The 22,612-nt window shown below is 41.7% G+C and overlaps 1 protein-coding gene across 29 annotated transcripts in view; it reads right to left on the bottom strand.

Moving 5' to 3' along the window:
* Window positions 1-22,612, bottom strand: part of LOC105690597 (calcium/calmodulin-dependent protein kinase type II alpha chain) — a 90,417-nt gene that overhangs the window by 34,245 nt on the left and 33,560 nt on the right. For 17 of the 29 annotated variants that reach the window (XM_048657385.1, XM_048657392.1, XM_048657396.1 and 14 more), the window contains exons 3-5: window positions 16,498-16,557; window positions 9,238-9,273; window positions 739-793 (exon numbers count right to left, since the gene is read on the bottom strand). In XM_048657385.1, the coding sequence (XP_048513342.1) occupies window positions 739-793; window positions 9,238-9,273; window positions 16,498-16,557 (151 nt within the window). The remainder of the gene's footprint in view (window positions 1-738; window positions 794-9,237; window positions 9,274-16,497; window positions 16,558-22,612) is intronic. The other 12 variants (XM_048657388.1, XM_048657397.1, XM_048657389.1 and 9 more) reach the window with 1 other exon arrangement.

Below are 22,612 nucleotides of genomic sequence, written 5' to 3'. Positions count from 1 at the left end.
TTAATTATATATGAACACAAAAAGTAGTAAAAGCACCTTACGGATACAGCTGGGAACCTACTTTCACTTCGGACATTTTTCCATTCTTACTTCGGGATCACGATCCTATATACTACGTTATACAAATATGTATTACATATACGTACGTACGTACGTTATACCGGGCATTATAAAGCTGTTGAATCGAGAAAAAAAAAAAAAAACAAAAAGAAAAAAAATACTATTATTCACTACTTATACGCAACTATCGCGAGATACGAGAGACGCAATTTTTCAAAGGGAACTCTTAATTAACCCGGTGATTACAAATTCTCGCCGTGTATGTATAAGTATGTAATAAAGTTAGTGGCTCATGTGTCAGCTTACAATATATTCTTAACGGGAATTGAACAAAATACAAATTTAACTATCATACATCGCACCTCGACGATACATCCTTCCGAGAATCGACCAATTTATCATCACGCTGTAGCGGAAGATAATTTTTATAGAATCTAGACCGCTCACGCCTCTTCTGTTAGTCGATGAAAAATTTCGTGAAAAAGTATGAAAATAAAAAAAACAAAAAATTTATACGTACGTATACACTACATCGAAACAACACTAGATAAATTCTTTGAACCTCATAGATTCCCCATCTTTTCACAACGAAAAATAATGGAGGAACATTTTGCATCGTCAGTTTCACGAAGATTGATGAATATTCTTTTGATTTTAGTTAAATTTTTTTCTACTTACAAGTCAAAGACCAGGTAGTGGAAATTTTCTTCTTGTATACTGTCGTGTAATCTTACTGTAACAAAAATATGAGAAATGTTGCGGTAAAGATCGGTACGATCGGTGCGAGATTATTATACAAATTTATTGTGGATCGATACATAATTTAAAACGATAGGTGCAGATGCACCCCGCCTCTCCGTCGCCCCTGCATTTATTTATTATACATCACCACGTTCCAGCTTCTATTTGAATACTTATTAGATACGTGAAGCATTCATTACTCGCACGTCACGCAACTTCCTCTCCGAGCCACCGATCGTGAGTCTTATCATCTCGAAGTAACGAGCAGAATTTGAATAACGTATTTTTCAAGCGAAAGTCCACGTATGTACGTATTAATTCGTTTGACAGGGTAGATATTTTTTTGCGATTTTCGTCGGAAGCTGATAAACTCGTTGCCGAATATTTCCGACGGTTGAAAATCTCCTTGTCTCGGGGGTTACGTGTGCGCGGGAGATCTTGTACGGGCTCAGGTGTTCGATACGAGAGAAATAAGTCGCGCGCGTGATAAAAATACATTATTTAGGTAAATGGATTTAACACACCTGACGCGATGTACGACGAAATGAAATTCTGGCACACGCGCCACAAAGGAGAGGAGAGGATTCGAATTGAAATAGGGGCGCAAATATATTTCACGTTCGTACGTAGCGTACATAAGATTTTATCGGGTGTATATAAGAGCGTGGGAATATAATCAAACATTTGTACAACCCCTCCCCCGGAGCAGTTGCATGTTTGCGGAGATTTTGATTATTTTTTTTCTCCTTTTTTTATTTCAATTCGTCGCGACACATACATGTAATGTGCATGCACGTGAAGAATTACGCGTCTGTGAAAAGGAAATGTAGAATCAAACCGCAAAGCTTCGGAATGTTTGCATGAACTTTACCTTTTTCTATTTTGTTTTTTTTTTTGTCTTTTTTACTTCTAGAGAGATTTTTCTATTCTTGCGAAGGGATTTGAGTGCGGGAATTTCGACGAGGCGAGGCACTGGGAAAATTTCATTGTGAATTTGAAAATTCTCATTTTACAGATTGAGGGAAGATCGAATATTGAAATTTGATCAGAAAAAGGAATAGTTATATGCGAACGGTTGCAGATGTGTACCGTAGCATTATGAGGTATATACATATGTGTACGTAGATGGGAAATTGAATTTTGATCAAACAGACCGCCACACACACGTATATACGAACACGTATGCATATCGACGGTGAAAGGATTTCGTGAATTTTCAACTATATGTACATTAAACCTACGCGAGGAGGGCGTGAAATACTTAAAATACGATTTTGTCGGCGGTAGATTTCCCCACAGACCTCCACGAGGATATCCGATTCTCGAGAGTAACGAGCACGAATTTAAGTTAGGTGTAATAACTCTGAAACGGTTTTTTAATTACTCCGATACTCGCGTCACTAATAAACGACCTTAGATGACGCAAACGTCAAGTTTTTCCAGGACTAGCTCGTTAACCGTACATCGATATAAAATGATCCAATTATTCTCGAGTTATTATCGATCCCGTTAGCCAGTTTCCGGTGAACGAAAAAATTATCTATTAGAATTGAATTAAGAAAACAAAAACAGTCCTATCTTCGCGCCGGGGGTAACACCCCTCACAATCAGTCGCTGTATAATTCATGATTTTTTTATCAGTTCGCAATAACCGGCCAGTATTCTCTTTTTACCGTCGATTTATTTCCTTGGGAATACGAATCGCCGCGAAAACCAACCGACGATGGAATATTTCGATACCTGTTAATCCGCACGTCGCCGAGACGACGTCCAAGTTCAATTTTATAGAACACAAAGATAAATCATTTTTTTAATCGGGTTTAATATGCATTTCTTGCGTGTATTGATCTCAGGAATCCGATTCTGGAAGAAAAATTCATCTAGCTCTAGCGCTTAGCGCTTTGTTGTGAGACGTCACCTTCGGGGCTGAGCAGAGGTGACGCCCCAAAACAAACCGCGCGCCCGTGGCTACCTGACTCCAGCTAAGCTCGGGTTTGCTGGAGAATTGAGAAATTCGAATATTTCGACCCATGCACGGATTGCGACAATCCAAAGTGGGTCTACGACTAATAGCAATCGATATGTCTTATCATTTTTCTGCTCCCAACAGCGAATAATTGATGATTAATCGATCGATTGCACGAGTAGATGATTTTGGCTTTCAGATTTGGATTCCTGAGCTGATTATACGTGAGATTACTCTTGAAGAACCAAAAAAAAAAATCGATTTTCAGGCCAAAAGCAAAGTAGTTTAAGAATTGATTGTATTACACTTTTCTGACGTATTTTGACCTCAGGAATCCGAATCTGGAAGAAAAATTGATCCATCTCTAAAATTGCCCGAGTTATCGTCAATTTTCAGCTTTTTGGGGTCAAAGATGAAAAATTCATTTTTTAGTCTATTTAAATGTAATTTGAGCTCAGGAATCCGAATCTGGCAGAAAAATTGATCTATCTCCGAAAATGACCGAGTTATCCCTATTTTTTCGCAATTTTTGGCATAAATTTGAGGATATCTCGAAGGGAAAAAATCGTAGCTCAATTTGGACAACGGATTCGTGTTCCTGAGGTCAAAATACATAAGAAAAGTGCCATACGATCAATTTTAAAAAATAAAAATTTTTGGCTAAAATTTGAGATTTTTCCAAGGGGTACCCCTTACGATTTTTTCAAATTTTGACCAAAAATTTTTTTTTTTTTAAATTGATCGTATGGCACTTTTCTTATGTATTTTGACCTCAGGAACACGAATCCGTTGTCCAAATTGAGCTACGATTTTTTCCCTTCGAGATATTCTCAAATTTATGCCGAAAATCACAAAAAATAGCGATAACTCGGTCATTCTTGCAGATAGATCCGTTTTTCTTCCAGATTCGGATTCCTAAGCTCAAATTACATTAAGATAGACTAAAAAATCAATTTTTTATTTTCGACCCCAAGAAGCTGAAAATTGGCGATAACTCGGTCAATTTTAGAGATAGATCAATTTTTCGTCCAGATTCGGATTCCTGAGGTCAAATTACGTCAGAAAAGCATATTAAACCTAATTGAAACAGTGATTTATTTTTTGCTCAAAAATCGAATTTTTTTTTGGTTCTTCAAGAGTAATCTCGCGTATAATCAGCTCAGGAATCCAAATCTGAACGCCAAAATCATCTACTCATGCAATCGATCAAGTAATCATCAATTATTCGCTGTTGGGAGCAGAAAAATTAAGACATATCGATTGCTTTTAGTCGTCGACCCGCTTTGGATTGTCGCAATCCATCCATGGGTCGAAATATTCGAATTTTTCAATTCTCCAGCAAACCCGAGCTTTGCTGGAATCAGCGTAGCCAGCAGCGTAGCGCTTTGTTGTGAGACGTCACCTTCAGGGCTGAGCAGAGGTGACGCCCCACAACAAACCGCGCGCCCGTGGCTACCTGACTCCAGCTAAGCTAAGGGTCCCTCGTAGACCGAGAAATTTTCGAATATTTTGACCCATGGATGGATTGCGACAATCCAAAGTGGGTCGACGACTAAAAGCAATCGATATGTCTTAATTTTTCTGCTCCCAACAGCGAATAATTGATGATTACTTGATCGATTGCACGAGTAGATGATTTTGGCTTTCAGATTTGAATTCCTGAGCTGATTATACGTGAGATTACTCTTGAAAAAACAAAGAAAAAATTCGATTTTTGAGCAAAAAATAAATCACTGTTTTAATTGGGTTTAAAAATCTCCGTCCTTGCATTTGTTTTTGGTACAAGATTTTTTTATTTTAATAGAGGGAATTCTCAAACCATATAAAAGAATATTGAGACGTTCTAATAATACACACGGTCTATAATTTCTCTTCTCTCTCTTTCATCAATTACATACGCAAGCTTTGTGAATCAGGTAGGAAATTGAAAATTTATGTAACTGGGGCAAGCTGGACTAACCAGTTTGAAATACATCCGCGAAATTCGAAGTGGTGCAGCTCGGTCGATGTATCGTTGTTGATTTCCTTTTTTTTTTTTTTTTTTTCTCTTCCTTTAATTTTATGTACGCATACATCTTTTTTTTTACAAGGGGATTTACTTTTAATCCCGCTACTAACGAACCAGAGAAGCGTTAAAGGATATTCAATATCCTCGCCAGGGCGAGACTCCCTACGGCTTCGTACTGCTAATTATTGACAAGAATGGTACCCTATATACAAAACGGCCGTATACGAGTACCTGTGTATCGTACATAAAGATGTACATATGTATACACGTATAAAACTGGGAAGGCAACATCCCTCAGATTCAAGTACGACGCTCTCCACACCAATCAATGGCGCCGAACCGTTACCTGCATAAAAATTCGTTACCCGAATCTCCGGGTCAAATTCCCACGCTTTTTTCATTAGGAGAGAGAAAAAGGGAAGGGAACCCGATTCCTCGACAGGGTTTACAAATTGGAGAAAAATCCGTATCGAAATTTCAGTACGAAAACCGGCAGCGGAGAAAAATATCTCACTCGAAGGTATTGATTTTCTGAAACGAAAAATATAATAATTGCAGAAAAGGTGGTGCGCAATGCGAACACGACGGTAGACAATAGTTGTTGAAAAATGAAAGGAACTCGACGAGAAGAGCCCCCCTCTGGTTATTCTCGCCGGGATATTATCAACCAATTTCTTGATGTGCAAAAATAGAGAGAGCGGGACGTTGATAAGTGGAGAATAAACAGCCCCGGCCAACGTTGCTCACAGGTTCGGCGAAAACTCGAGTCGGAGTCGGAGTCGAGTCGACTCCCGAGGTAGAAATTATTCCGCACTATAATATTCCATAAATGTCTGGCATGGACGAATGTGCTGCAGGATATTTTACGAGGGTATACCCATCCCGCGAGGCAGGAAGAGAACCGAAGCTATAAGATGAGAGTCGAATACGTTGTGCGTGGCGTCGTTGTAAAACGAGAGATAATAAAAACCGAGAGAGAGATAAACCATTCATTTTTCATTTCGAAGTTGTTCGAAGATCTCCGACCACGATGATATAGGTACCTTGCTAAATAATTAGCTCCGCACTGTCTCGCGTCAGCTGGTTGCACGCCTGTAACTTCCGACGGTGAGTCATCGTGCGACTTTCAAAATCACTAAGGGTCACTAAGTGAATTACACGTGGAAATCTCGTGAACCTGGCTGCACCTTTGTATAGAAAAAAATCACCGCTGAAACGAGTCGTGAATTATTCGTTCGGCGGTAGACCGAATCACTGATTGTGAGTGTATGTACGTGAGTCGTTACAGCATCGCACGTGTCTTCCTGACAAATTCTCCCACGCGGTTATGGATATTTCGCTCCTTTTCGTCAATGATTGTAACGATGTTCGCGCGAAAAAGTGGAGGTACACACGGTGGAACGTACGTTATACGTGGTAGGTGAATTGTGATTTATCTCTCGATTTCTTCCTTTTCTTTTTCTCCGATGCATCGCACGCGATGCAGTATGTGTGAGAAATGAAAACCTGTTCGGTTGGACGGAGGAGGTAACGCTTGGAAAAAAAAAAAAAAAAAAAACAGAAGAAAAAAAAACCATCGAGGAAGAAAAAACTCAACCAACAAAATGATGTCCTAACGTTGGCGTGTACGAGCACCTGATTGACGAGGCTGTGTATGAGGTTATTATATCTAATTTTGTGCCACGTGCCCTCGACCCCCCCGTACCTGCGGAGACAATCAAGACTCTTCGCCTTCGGTCTCGCGTAATGTACGGCGGAAGGACGTAGGCCGACGAACGAAAAGAAATCAAATGAGAGGAATAAAATAAGGCCCTCGTTGATGACCGTATTTTAAAAATAGGATACGCGCGGTTGGTTTCTTCGCTGGCCGATCGTAGCTCACAGATAAGAAACGTGCTGCGGAGCATTATATTCGTATACCCAATTTGGAAGGCAGTTCTATATCAACTGCAGAGTGTTCGGATGCTTTCGGTTATACATACTGTTCTTGGTATGGAGTCGAGAAACGAATCCTGCGATGTCATGCGACAGGTATAACCTTTTGGAAATAAAAATCGGGGAACTTTATCGCGTCTCTTTTCATGCCCAGCGCGATCACGATGCCAACTAAAATATTCATCGAGTTCTCCTCCCACTCGATTCGGAGATATATATAATATATTTTTTTCTTTTTTCTCTTCATCCCATTTATCGTTAGACGGAGCAGAGTACGAATATACCTATGCATCTGTGTATCCGGTTTTCCCGCGGAATCATCGACAGTATTCATCTCTCGGGTATTTCATTTCCAAGGTCAGTTTTTATCGGGTGCCGCAGAAACCAATTTAGGAAACACCTGCGTCCTACCGAAAGTCCACTTCCCCCGGAATTCAGCGGTTGAACGGATTTCTCCTATAACTCGTCCAATCCCCGTGGCCTGTCCTTTCGCATTATCGTGAGTTGAATGGACACTTGAACTGTCCCGAGATACACTCGATCATCCGAAAATTCTTTTTTTCGCGACACGAAGAAGAAAAAACGAACAGAGAAAGGAGAGAGCAAAAAAAAAAAAAAAAACAAAGAAGTAGAAGGAATCAGGTGAAATAGTAAATCAAACATCGGTGCCGGATTCACCGACTCAATATCACCAAAGTGGACGACGAGTCTATTTGGAAACTGATTGATCAAATTTTTCGGCGATCACTTTTCGTCTCTTCTGTATTTTCTCCATTGTCTCGCTTTTCTCTTTGTACACGAGGATCGGAAAGGGGAGTTTAGCAAGGATCGATTATTGGAGCCTCAAAGGGATAATTGATCCCTTCGGGAAAAGGGAAATTGGCAGAGGATAACGAGGCCTGGTGCGATGCTCGTGATTTGAGCAAAAAAAAAAAAAAAAGAAAGAAAAAGAGATTCCGTCGGAGGACGTTATAGACATATTCTGTATCCAGACCCTTGTCAATATCGGAAAGCTGAGCTAGACGCTTGACCGTATCATAAAAATCCGGGGAAAAATTTTACCGTTCAGCCGATTCCGGTGAGTCCAAATCCGAGTCGACTTTGATTCGAGTCCAGCTTTAATGTTTTATTTACACCGATCCATTTTAAAATTTCACCGTTGCCTCCGTACCCGCAGGTGTAATACAGTGTACATGATCCGTTACACCCTCGTCTCTGTCGTTTCGGTGTCTCGACGAAAATCGATTCTCGTATTTCCAGTCGTCAAAATAAGGGATGAGAAATTATTCAGTACGTGACGTAACAGAGGCGAGGAAAATTACGAGTCGCGAAACGAAGTAGGTGCAATTAGACGTTCGTTCGTCGTACGTTGTTACCTTATTTATTCAGCGAACAACAAATCATAACGACGAGTCAAAGCCACGGAGTAAATTGCGCCACCTAATTGATATGAAGATCGATTATCGATCAAAGGAAACAATTATTTCGCCGTCGGGGTACGAGCTGGCTCGATCAAAAGTGGCGCGTGCAGCGAATCGCGGAGTCCCCGATTCGGAACGAGGACGACGGAAAGTTGAAAAACTAGGAGAGGTGTAAAAACGAGGGCGAATTCGGGATCGTCGGAAGAACGTTTTCCTAAGAGTTCCGCAACGATTGAAGAACAGACAACGAGCGAGAGAGAGAGAGAGAGAGAGAAAACGAAAGGGCGGGAGAGCGAAGGGGGCGAGTATTGATCTGCATTCCGCGCGTTCAGAACCTTTGTCTACCGAGTTGCTCTTAAGATGCTGGCTCGCTGGTTCTGGTTCCGGCGATGCTGGTGGTACAGGTTCCGCTGGTTTTGCTTTGAAGACAGATTTCACCAGAGCTTTGCTCGTTTGATTCCCGTGTACCGAAGTTTGACAGCGTTCTTTACCGCTCTACGGGTCATATTAATAAATTCATTATTCCCTCTGACGAGACGCTCCGGCCGTTGTCGGGCGGAAATTTTCCACAGTCGAGGATACCCTGCGTCAAAAGAACGAACGCGATCTCTTCCCCGGATAGCTCTTCATTTTACAGTGTTCTAATCGACGAAATTGTGAGAAAAAAAAAAAAAAAAATAGATTTAAAAAATAAAAAAAGCACTCGAATAAAATAGGACTTTGATATCAAGCTTTACGTTTCATCAGATCTTACGGATAACGACTCAGATTACAAACTCGTAAAATAGTTTGTGGAGAGGATTAACTATCCGGATGCGGGCACACGTCGCTCGTTAAATCTAAGATAGACGAAATGCCCCTAAGCAGAGCTTAAGCGTGCTCGGGTCTTGATAAACTAGATTCTGATTGGTAACCGTCCCCCGTATCGCGTGTAGTATATTTCCTCGTCACGAGCTAACAACCGGTCACCAATCTAAAAACTCACAACGAGCTGCTCACTTGGCAAAAAAGTACTCCGTTAAAAGATATTATATATCCGCACCGTGGTACCTATGCACTTTACACCGTTCAATCGACCGACTCTTTATGCCGCTTGATTTACTCACGTTCGCATGCAATCGCGCCGCGCGACCTCGGAGAATCTATAATTTACAATCAGAAAAGCAAAACAAGTATTATTATTTGATGAAAAAGAAAAAAAAATCAATTAGTTTAATGTAATTATTCCGCACGATTAAAAAATCATCCTACGTACGCCACGTATATCTGTCTCGTTTAAACATTATGGCGGTGCGGCAGGTGTTAATTAAACAGTCGCTTGAGTAATTGGTGCAATTATTCGTTCGGATCGACGAGGAAATATTTATTTTACAACGATTCCTCGCGCGACATGGCTTCCGGAAAAATTCGGGGCTATTTTCGGGCAGTTCGGTTTTTTTTTTTTCTCCCCGAGAGAGCGGAATACGTTTCCGGGACTCAGGATCGGCCTATGATTGCGAATTTCTTTTCGTTCCTGGATCGTGATACTAATTACTCATCCCTCATCATCAGGGACAATTAACAATTCCGTTTCACCGCATTGCGACTTACCCACGTTGACTATAGTTAGCGAGGTTGTACGTGTTTATTATTATTGCACGTACACGTTATAGGGGCTTAAGTGACTCTGCCCCGTAGTTACGCGTAGAAGGGCCGTCGGCGAGACTTGAAAGGATACAATTTGGAGTTTGAATTTTAATTTCAATTTTATCCAGCGAACTTCACGGGGTCGAGTTTCGACGGTGGAAATTTTCTTTCGGGTCTGAAATATCCGGGAAAATTTCCATCCCGGTAAAGAGAGAGAGAGAGAGAGAATATAACGTGCACAGCGTTGGTGTACTTGGAAGGTAGGTGCACGTAATGTACGTAATATATTCAACCCTAACTACAAACAAGACTCTCTCTCTCCCTCTCTCCCTCTCTGGTTATAATACCGTAGGGTGCCAAGGCCTCGTCGTTATACCAACGGCGGCAGCGGCAGCGGTACGTAATCTCTCTTCCATCCATGTCACGCTCTCGCCTGACCGCGTCACTGAATTCTACACATCGTCGCCTACCCCCCCCCCCAGCTCTTTGGATCGCGAACGTCCCGCACGAAACCGGTAAGTCTGAGACCCGCGACCATCCTCCTTACGCTATCTAGGGTAGGTAGGTTATACGTATACACGTATTATAAATTGACGAGAAACTACGAGAGCTTCAAAAGAGCTGCTGACATCACGTTTCCACCCTCACGCATTCAATATGAACGACTGTACGCCGGTGGAAGTGGCAAAAATTCAGCCAAATTTTATCCGTCCCGGATCGATGTCGGTGACAAACTGAATTATCTACGAGTTCACGGGAAACAGACAAAAAAAACAACTCACGTCTCTCGTAAAATGTCGTCGGTGAATACGCCGAGTCGTTGAAGAAATTCCGACCGTATCACCCGCTAATTAACGTCCAATTTATCTAAATACATAAAATCACGGACGTCCAGCGAACTGGCCACCTGACATCACGCGCGGACGTCAATTCGGTTTAAGACGTACCGTGGTATCTTTACGTCACATTCTCAGGTACACGTTAGACACGAGGTTTCCGCCCACATCCGACATCGTTTACGTTACGTGTATATGTATGCGAACGGACGGGAGGTGTTCCGTCGTAGTAGGTAACACGTGCCATGGAGTTGTACGAGATAAATCACATACGATACATAAATGTATTTTATATTATGTATAAAATTTATGTACCATACCACGTCTCCGGGTGGAAAGGTCATGTGATCAAAAGACCGGAAGTGTTTCGTTGAATAGGTGGGAATCGATCGGGGGAAATACCGCGTTCCTCCGGGCTTTTTCGAATATATTACATCGTAGGGACGCGGGGAGCGAAAATTTTTGGATTCTGTTCGTTCGTCCTAAAGGTGCGTCGTGAGTTTCGCGTGAATTTTTTTTTTTCAAAACCATCGGACGCAACGAAGTCGAGTGATTCGACGTTGATCAGTCGCCTGGTTTCCTCCGTGTCATCTTTATGCGATGAAAAGCTCCACACATCAGCCGAAGGGAATGTGGACACACTATATACCCCTCGAACGAGGAGATATATTCGTTATTTGGGGTAGTAGGGTCGGGGTAGAGATGGTAATTTAGAGCGGAGGCGTGTAAAACGACTTTGTCTATAGCCGAAGTTTGCGTCGCCTACATTTAACCCAATGGTTGGAAAACCGCTCGTGCACTTCGCACGGTATACCTATATGTACGTACGTACGTACCCAGAGTCTACGCTATAGATACGTGTGCACATACCTACCTAATATTAAACGTATTCCGGGGTGGATATACGTTACATGTATAGCTTCTTACGATATAACTATAGGTGGTATAGATTATCCCGCGTTGTACGTTGGCCGACATGAATATTTCAATTACGAACTCGGAAAGTCACGCACCCTGCAGCGGCATGAAGCTGTACGTGTGGTATCAAAGTTTCAGAGAAAAGTTGCATTTCGCTAATCCACACACACGTATACATACGTGTATATCTACCTAGGGTTGTGTACCACAGCCTCAAAAGTTATAACATACCCATGTAGGTACGTAACGTTCAATGTGGTACTACCTACTCGCTTATGAAGTATGTATCTATATATATATAATTCTGTCTAGTTACCGTAAGACAATCGATGCACGTAAAGTTACCCCCGTGTACATACGCCAACTAGTTAACATTCCTCCGAGTAGTCCCGTGCCACTGTAACACGTGTACAGTACCTTACGGTGCGTCTCGTTCCGAAGGTCGATAAACTTGAAATTTGGGAGAATTGAAATTAGGTCCGTATAGTTATACGGGTTATTGCTGCTATTTTCTTTTCTCCGCTGGTCCAGTATCCGAAGAGAGTAAAAAAAACTTTGATTTCAATCGTTGAAATAAACGGTGAATCGGATTCGTAATCAATTTACTCGATCACTTTACATTACGGTGTACAAGTTTACGCGTAGGTTGGTGGTCAACATCCGTAATTTGATGAATCGGAGTGAAAATGACGCGTTTAGGTTGCGTAACGTTGCCACGTTACGCAAGGATAATAGCCGATGGCGGAACGGATGAATCGACGGCTCGCGAACGAATAAAGTCTCGCGAATCGCGATTATAATAATTCACCTGTGACTTTGTCGATGATCCAGGCAGCGTGCACTTTTCAGTTTTCGCGGTTTTTTTTTTTTTCGAGGCTCGCGCCCGCCGCGATCGATGAATTTTTGGAACAGAGAAACAAGCCGGAGAGAACGGGAAGTGGAAAAAAAAAAAGAAAAAATCACTCGAACGACTGTGAAAAGAAAAATTCTCAACAGTGCGGTCGCGGGTCTGGTATACCTCTGAAGGAGGCATCGATCGTCAGAGGCAAATTTCGACAAAGATGTAGCGTTAAAATTGATTAAACTCAACGCTTTGACCGGGTTGATAATCTCGTTCGTCCCAACGTCACGAACCACCCTTACCTCCCTAACTTCTCTTCTTAGCTCGGATCTTCTCTCTTATTAGGTTCTCTTCTCTTCTGTTCTCGTTCGCGTCGACGTCAACGTCGACATCCTTCGATAGCCTTGGCATTTTACCTTCGCGGTGTCTCGCTACAACCGTTATAGACGTAGTCGTACCGTCAAGGTGACGCGAACATCTCCATGCATCTACGGTACGTGTAAAATGACGCGGTTGCACGTAGGTATCTCGGGACACCCTAATTCGGTAGACGAAGCCTAGGACTCTTTCGATTCTTTCGACAAGAGATACCCGATTTCATAGATCGTCCAACAATTCCGTTTTTAAATTTTTCAGAATAGTGGTACCAATTTCACGAAAGTCCAATGGAATTCCCTCGGGATATAGTGCCCCTTTAGGATATCGGCAGAATTCACTTTCGGTGCGGATGAATTCCGCGGGATCAATTTTCCACCTTCCACCTCAAACATTCTACTTTTCTGCATCACCCCCATCCCCCAACCCCCACCTCCCACCCCCTCCAGCCGATATCCACCGCCGTCTTCTTTCTTCCACACCGCTTTCCTTGATTTGATGGAGCTTACATCGCCTACGAATTTTCCAAAGGCACCAAAACCCCCCGTTCGACATTTTCGCACACCGATGCGAACGTTTACCGCACACCAAGACACCATCTCGCTCAGACCTTCGCACTCTACACCTACATGCGTCTATATCAGACTCTGGATATTCTCACATATAGGGACGACCGATCTTTACGCGTGCCCTTAATAAAGTCAGATCCATCGAACCTCGTGAAATTTTCAGCGAACGTTTGTCGAATTTTATTCGCGTTGAAATATCTACGCTCAACGCCTGAAATATACCTATAACGATGGGTGAGTTCGATCGTGGCGATTGAAAAGGACATCGATGACGATGCAGATTTAACGGAGTTGAACCTTGCCACGGAGCGTATACGGTGAAACGGGGTAAAGTGTACCGCGCAGCGTTGACCCGACCTCGATGTTATTAGATAATAATCAAGTGCAGATAAAATAAGAGGCCACGATGCTGGATAAAAATATTTCACTCGGTCCGCGGTATACGCCGTTGAAACAGAAGGGTACGAACTGGCGACATAAAATATAATGGAAAGTCTCTCGAGTGCAAGATCCATTCTATTCCAGTCCGTGGAGGTAGGTATATAGAAAACTTTTTTTTTTTTTTCTCGTCTCTATCTGCTCCGTTTCTCAAGCGACCCGGCTATACATATTTAATCGAATCACCGACACGAAGAAGCGTTTTTATACATCGGTGGTCGGATTCTTCGCTACATACCGAACCGAAATATCCAGCCATACGCACCGCGCGCACACTTAAGGGAACTTGGGAGTCGAGAAGCTACCCCGAAAAACGAGCAGCTATACCACCTTCGGGGTCACAAAAGTGGGGAGGGCTAAGACGCCGGCTCATATTAATGGTCCGAATTCCTACCCCTCGAGTTTTCGGTTACGCACCGTACTCGCTGTGTCGAGGACGAGAGAAAAAAAAAAAATCGAGAGGCCTTGTCCACGGAATGCCCTACAAATTTCAACATTTTTTAGCAACAGATTCTACGAAGAGACATCGCGTGGCGAGACGATTTCTTTTTTTCAGCAATTCAAAGACTAGTGAAAATTTCGTTTATGAAAAAAGGTATTCCTGGTTTCACACGTTCGCTTGGAGGGGGAACTAGAAGTGGTTCGTTGGGAAAAAAAACGTTGCCGCTATCGGAGCCGCGAGAAAAAAGAAAATGTTCGCGGGACCCTCGAGCGATGAATCAAAGATCGATAGGAATCAGCAATTTGTGAACGATCCCCCCGTCTGATGTTCGGATTGTATTATAGGTGGTGGAGACGTTGGACAAAATTACCCGGTGCATCTACCGGGCAACGAGATTCCTATTTTTTGTCGCGATATAGTTGCCACTTTAAATGGAGAAAGTTGTGGATAATAGAGTTTTTCATTAAACGCGGCATTGAGCTGTGTAGCGTGGTAAACGGATAGCAGCGGCACCCGGTTGCGACAGATGCCGTCGAGTGCTTTGTTTGTTTTCCGGTTGTTGTTTCCATTTGGTTTTTTGTTCGAATTTTTTTTTCCCCTCTTTTTTTCGTAAGCTTTTTTGGTTTTCATTTTTTGTCAGTCGTCTTTTCCATCAACGGGACGCCGGTTATACTCCACGTGAACTATACGGCAAGACTGCGGAAAGTGCAGTTGTTCCGAGTGTTTTTTTTTTTTTTTTTTTTTTTATTACTTTTTTTCCCCAACGAGCTTCGAAGTCGCTTTACATCCTCTTCATTTCTATGACACTTTGCCGTTTATACAAACACCCGACACTTTTTATCGCACACGGTCTATCTGTCGCGACAAAGATTATAATTCAAAGAGCAACCGACACCCTCCCTCCACGCCTTTCTCGCAAATCAGCTCTCGTTCGACGTTCGAATTTCGTCCGACGAATCGAAATAGTTATTTGGTTTTTAGGAAAAATTTTCGTTCCGCTGACCACACGCACACGCAAGTATATTGTGTACGGGCGATTCGTCTTCTAACGAGAAATGATGGAGTCGAGTATTTCCGGCGAAAGCCTTAATCGAAAGCTGAAAGCCAGGGCTTTATTCGCGAAAGTTTTGGCGCTCTAACCAACCGAAACTAATATCAAGTTTCGTATATATATTGCGTTCGACTGATCTTCCGGCTGGTATACCGGAGGGTCGTGTTAACTTGGAGAAGAACTTTGTTGTTTCCGCACGTACTTCCCTTGTAAAGCTTAGGAGAATGCTTAAACTTCTTGCTTTTCGCACTAATTAAAAAAAGCACGGAAATAATTCGTCGGATCGATTTCAAAAACGTACCAAAGCGCCGAGCCTCCTTTGGTCGCAGTTATTTTTTATTTTATTTTGATTTTTTTTCTATTTTTTGAAAAAGAAAAATATCCGCAGGTACACAACACCAGCGAAATAAAATTTATGAATCGAAAGCTGTCGTTCCCCATTTTCCATTTGGTCGGACCCTGAATTGGCGTACATTACAGAATTGTGAAAAGTGAGCCGGGGATTCATTGATTCCTGTGAGAAAACCCCGAAGGTGGTGGTTGTCCGTGACTATGTCGAATTCTGTGGCGTCGTTCGGTTGTCAATCATGAGAAACTTGTAACGCTAACAAGCAACGGCTACGGAATGCTCAACGGGCTTGCGGAGGACGAGTATACCATAAGTAATAAACTTCACGCTGACAAGATCACAATAAAGTGGCGACCGAGAACTTTCGACATTTTTATTGATCGAGATCAATTCTGATAATATATATATATAATATATCTCGAAGCGAGATCGTCGTTGATCGACACACGGCGGCACTCTTCCCCGTAGGCTCCACGTAACCAGCCGGGCGTTAATGTATTCCGATTTATTGCATAGTCAATGCGCATTCGATCAGGTTCAATCAATACTTATCGTGTCTTGGCTCTCCAATAGAATTGTCAATCCTCTGGTTTCGTATTATATACTTAACGACGACTGTTGAACCTACCTACGGTCGTTGCTCAACCACCGGGATTATCGGTGATCGTTATTAGCATAACGTTGGCGAAGTTATAAATTTCCATAATTGCACCATTTCTATTGCTACCGTTCATGATAAAATCCACGCATATAATAACACCTTGAATGTAACAACAGGAGCGACGTTCACGAAACGCTTTTATACACACTCGATACCGATTCTTATATTGCTCCTGCGCTCCGATTTTTTTATGCCCAGCAAGAATTTTGATCGGCGAGGTTTTTTTTTTTTTTGTTTTCCTTCTCTATTTCTCAACTCACCGATATTTGGATGCTGTAGTTTCCTGCATATCCGGGCTTCTCGTTCGAGTTTTTGAAAATCTGAAACAGGAGATTTGTAAATTATTAGTCAGGGGAAACGATGTGAGATTCATCGCTATACTTCCAAAGACCTTTATTGGAAGTATAGCAATCAGACCTTCTGTGCAGTAATTGATGGAGTTCGATGTGACAAAAAAAAAATTCTTACGTCGTCGTTCTAGTTCGAAGACTATGAATAGGAAACTGACAATAATGAGATATTCCGAGTTTCTTATTGTAAAGATGGCTCGCTAAGGTTCATTTTAATTTCCGCTTCATTCTTCATTTTAATTTCCGTTTGATTTTCTTTGCTTATTGTTCGCTCTAGATTATACCAGTGCAATTCTTGAAAACTTTCGAGTCGATCAAACGATACGATTGGTACGAAGGTAAAAAAAGTCTTACTCATTTCACCGAAATAAATTATCCGTACGATCACAGATTAGAATTTTATCGGAGAATTTTTTCCCGGTCATTTTCAAACGAACGACGCGCAAATTCATCCGCTTATTTACGGGGAATTTCTGCTGTTCAATCGTCAAAGATAAGCTGTGAATAGTGGGGGACGATTTCAGCAGAATTTTCCTATTTTTTCCAAACAGTTCGGCCAGTTAGTGCCGCTATTGTGAGCATTGTTTTGATCGGTTGTTTTCAAAGACATCGGGAGGACGTTGGGAGCCGGATTAAGCGACGCTAGGTGCCGCGCCGGCCGGTACCGAACGTTGGCCTGGAACGCCATTCCGCAGCGTGCTTTGCAAGGCATAGCGTCACTCCCGTACGTCTCGGTGATAAATTAGTCAATTTTCGCCACTCTGAAGTCCCGAAGTATCGAGATCTGGCTGAATCCTCATCCAAACAACCACAGGTGATATGAAATAGCGATATAACTAAAATTGTTCCAAACTCCCGACGAAATAACCAACGAAAACTAACCAAACTGGTGACCATCGGACACGAGGCAACACGAAATCCCGCTCACGATACCTGAAAATTCCTCATAACCTGCCCCGAAGTATCCTCAGCCATGACCTCAGGTTCAACGGGCCAATTCATCGGTGAGTTTGAAATATCTATGAATCTTGTATCGTATTTCTATAAAACCAGGTTAGATTCCGGGCGTCTTCGGAACGTTGGAGAGGAACAAAGGGGTGAGAAACTCATGTAACAATAATCATGTTTGCATTTGCCATATATGTTTTGCAATGAATTTCACATGTAATATTTAACGGTATTCGACGAGCTAACGAAAAATAGCGATTCGAATCCGCTTAATTATTGGGTAAAAAAAAAAAAAAAGAAAGAGACGACGACAAAATGGATGATGAAGTCATACGCGAAGTTGGCATAGCGCGATTTTCCTCTAAGCGAGGAGCGCGCTGCAGGCATTTGATCCTGTAGCCCGGCTATTTTTCCGGAACATTAATCGTCAAGGTATTTTTTTCCATCCGTTGGCTTTACGGGAAAAACTATTTGCCGGGTCAGTGCCCAGCGAGTAGAATCATTCGAGGCACACGCGTACTCGTATAATACCGATGACGATCTCCGGCGCTTTTACCCCTCGTCAAATCTTCAACCTATATATATATATATATAATTCCATTTTATATACGTCTAAGAAGGTACATAAGACTGGCGAGAGTGTGACTACCTCACACTTGCCACAGATTATCCTCCTCACTCGTTGAGATGTGGAGTACGTCGCATATCATTCTTATCATTATCATCATTCGCCTTTCTCTTCGCTGTGCCCTTTATTTTTATTCATTCTAACCTTTTTTCTATTCACCACTCGACGTTGATACCTGGGAAACGTAGTACGTCGTATTTTGATGAAAACTCCAAATTCGACCTCTTCATTTCCGGGGGCTGATTCAACGTAGGGACTTATATTTTACGTCGTTGTTCCACAAGATTTCAAATCTGATGGAAAGATTTTACATTTTTTCCCCACGTTATTTTATGTTATTCGTTTAATCCGGTACGGGTTTGCTCTATGGTCGTACAGAGTCAAACGTTTTTCAACGTGTCGTATGACACAGAAGAGAAGATGGTTAGGATTTGAATCAAATTTTTCATCTTTTACAAAAAGCTCCCTGTCGTATTTCTTGAAGTCTCATATCTGTGTATGTGACACCGCCTCAGCTTTTCAAAAATTTGGTTTACACACCGTGCTCAAGGTACTCTAGGGTACGCGCATGTGTATAAAGCTATATATTATGTATTGGATACGTAATGTGTATATATGGCAGAATTTTCACGCGATTCGTCGCCTCAGCTTTTGCTCGACCTTTACTTTCGCAAATTGGTAGTTTTCCAAGAGGATGCTTTCCCGAGTGGTGCTCAACGTCCTGGTGTTGGCATAAATTTATGTATAACTGCAAGTCAGCCTTCGGTCAAAAGCTGCAATTATACGACCCTGTATACCTACGCCAAACTTGCAGAGCAAAAACCTCGGACCCCTCGATTTTATGACACCTTTGGCCAACTACTTCTCCCACTTTTTTGCATATATGCTAATATCAAATGTTCAATCTAATCGTAACAAGTTGCAAATAATTTCCGAAGCTAGTTCGATTCGACAATAGTATTTGTTGTTGATATTATTTGTAAAATGTAAAACATTAGATCGTTAATCGGGTTTTTAGCAGGACTGTTCGCTCATGCATTATACGTATGCACGTGCCGTGGAGTTGTTGGATACAGATATAATTCGGTTCGCAGTTCAAGGGTGGGATGAGAACTCGTGGAGGGGAAAAGAACGTCGGGTCGAGAGGTCACTGGGGCAAGGCCGACGTCGACGCCGACTCGGGGCTAAAAGTCGAATCGTCGGTTGTTCGTTTTTCGCTCCGTTCAGCCGCCCCTATAGTTTCGTTTCGCAGTATAAACGAGCCCCAAAGTAGAATATCACAGCACGCATCGCGAAAAAAATAATCGCACCGGACCAAAAAAAGTATGAAAATTTTTGGGCACACATTTTAACGGTAGAGCACGTTTTATAGCCGGTATCCCAGGTACACCTACCTCGGTTAAATCTACAGTCTCTTGAAATCGTCGGTGTCTGTTGAACACACAGACTCGGTTCATCAGCACGATGTGCTGTAACGTATAATAAGAAGCAGATTGCCCAACCCTCGAGTACGATAGTAGGAGGAGTAACGACCCTCGACTGCACAACTTGTGCTAAAGTGGAGGGAAAAGAATGCGACATTTTTACGTGACATTTTTTTTTTTTCTCTCATACCCTCGAAGGCAAAATATCCCACTTGCCAAAATCTTCGGATCGATTCAACGGGGTTCTGAAAATCGCCGTTAATTATTTAGCTCGACTTAACGCGAACGCGAAAGATAAATGTTTCGTGCCCGCGTAGCGGCCATTAAAATAGAAAAGCGCGAAGACGTGTTACGGCGTTTAAAAGTAAAACGGCAATAATTCGTCCGGAAATTATTTCAACGGCAGAAAAACGTAGCATGACGGTAAAGCGCAAACGTTGCGGTGCAGAAACGGTACCAACTACTACCGTACAGCTATGTATATATATATACATTCGTGCAGACGGGAATCGCGTACATCTAACAAGTATTTGTTAAATCGCTCGGCATGTAAGTTACGGTGCCTCGACCTCCGGGAATCGAGTGTTATAATACCCACCGTCCGTTTTATGGACCTGGTATTCTTTTCTTTAGTTTTCTCTGATTTTTTTTTTTTTGCTTTCATTTGATTTCCTCAAAGTTTTCCCGTGCGTATACCTCTATACCTATCATTGGCGTATCATGCCGTTTACGTGACCCGGGAATCTAAATTTGTCGGACACTTTCCGACATACGAAAGACACGCGACGCGACGACTCGCGGTGTTGCATTGCAGAATATTTCTTTTTTCATCTTTTTTCTGTTATTTTTTAAACTTTGTTTTATCGGTCCACCTCGAAAATGTATTATATACACGTATACATACCACGAAAATACGTCGTTTGCCAAGTTAAGTTGGCTAAGGTTAGTATCGGCATGCGCGACGTAGATAAAAAGATAAAACCACCGTTTGTACAGGTACGTGAAACCATCGGGTATACTATAGGCAAATTTATATCTGCGGACTTCGTTTTTTTTTTTTTTTCTTTACTCTCCTTTACCTAGACGGATATTTTCATTCTTTGTAAAGTTCGCCCGAAGATTTATACGTGAAATATGAACAGGCGTATATACGCCAGAAGCGCGTAATTTAATACGTGTGCCTAACACAACGTTGATGGATGAATGTCACGGAGAAAGACGACCTGAAAAATATATTTCATACGATTCGTTGGACGTTCCACGATCTATGATATTGAGTGTCCGTTGAAATCGCTTAGGCGTACGAAACGAAAAAGAAAAAAAAAAATTAGTTCACATCGCATCCGAAGGACGATGTACCTACATTGTATAATTGATTGTACGTGATATTCCGTACATGTATGATACGTTCATTTTTTCGAGGTTCCGATCGGCGGGACCGTGCCCTTGTTGAATAATGTAGAGATGTACTTCCTGTAACCGTGGCACCATCGATCCGAGTGAAAAGGGGCTGCTACAACATTACCCCCCGTATACGCCGGGTGTACATAAGTAAAATAAATTACCGTGCACTATAAAAACGCCTTTTAGTCTCTTTGTAAGCGTGTGTTTGGTTTTCATACTTGTATTTATATGTACATTAAACATATAAAAATTTATTTACACGTGTGTGTACCCACACGCCATAGCGTAATAAGGTGTAACAGAAACGAGAGACAGCCCGGTGGGTCGAATAGACAAAACTGAGAACTGGGTAAAATATACGTGCATAAAATATGCAAAAACAGATAAAAGTGAGCTCTTCGTACCACGTATTCTCGTATACCGTACCTTCGACTGAAATGACATCGAGTTATACGGCTAACTTCGTACGAGCATACAATTTACTGATCAATTCAACGTTGTACGATATGTATAATGAGTGGAGTAATCGCGGGCGTACGCTCATAGTTATCGATTATGATCAATTTATAGTTCGTCGACGGGATTGAAAAATTATACAAGATTGAAACGTAAATTGATAAATCTAATTTATCTTAACGGTAGGAGTTATTCTTTCACGTTTTTTTTTTCATTCTCTCTATTCTTTTTTCTCTTCCAAGAGTCTCGCGGGAGAAATGTCAAGCTTAGAAATGTTATCGTTGAACGGTTATTACAATAATTCGAGGACTCGACCGAAGGTGCAAGCCAGAGTAGGCTTATATCGACAAACTATATACGGAAAAGGCTTCTTCGACGCCTTATTGGACCGGAGGATTAATTTTTTTTTTTTCTTCTTCTTCTTCTTTCTTTATTTATTTATTATTATAATGTTTTTTTCTCCCTTACGTAACGGTTATCAGAAAAACCATTACGATTATACACAGTGTATCGTCGAGCTTGCGGGAAAGTTATGTAGAATATCGACGGCGCAACGATATAAGCCGAACAAAACATAAAGTGAGCCCAGCCCGTCTCGAATATTATCCGAACCATATCGTGAAAGCATCGACTATATACTTGCGCAAGTTTTTTTACCACTCTGGGAAAAATGAAAAAAAGAAAAAAAGAAAGAAAAAAAAAAAAAAAACTCTTTTAGCCAATCAAACTTTTTACGTACCCATTCGGTATAACCGCGTACATGCGTACGTCTGCATGTTGAAACGTACGAAGGATGCTATACGTGAAATTATTTATCTTCTGTCAAAGTTTTTTTCTTTTTTTTTTTTTTCTGCCCTCGGAACTTTGATACCGCAGTTGCTATATTTCACGTTCGTTACGCGTACACCTTTCCCTCGATTTATTTGACGAAAAAGCGTAAAAGTAATTTTTCTAGGTAACCAATGTTAACGCGTACGGATATACGTACATACATATATAGATCGTGCAAAACCAGCTGCGTCCTTAACTCAATTAATTGTAACGTAATATCGTTTATCGGATGAGTTTACACACCGTATATTTCTATTCATTGGATTAGCTTTCATTTGGCTTCGTTTACAATCACTTTGGTTGGTACGAAAATACATATACGTATATACGTATC

The sequence above is a fragment of the Athalia rosae genome, chromosome 6 (genome assembly GCF_917208135.1).
Source record: "Athalia rosae chromosome 6, iyAthRosa1.1, whole genome shotgun sequence".
NCBI lineage: Eukaryota > Metazoa > Arthropoda > Insecta > Hymenoptera > Athaliidae > Athalia > Athalia rosae.
Note: the sequence above shows the minus strand (reverse complement) of the source record. Positions and strands in the feature narration are given on the sequence as shown.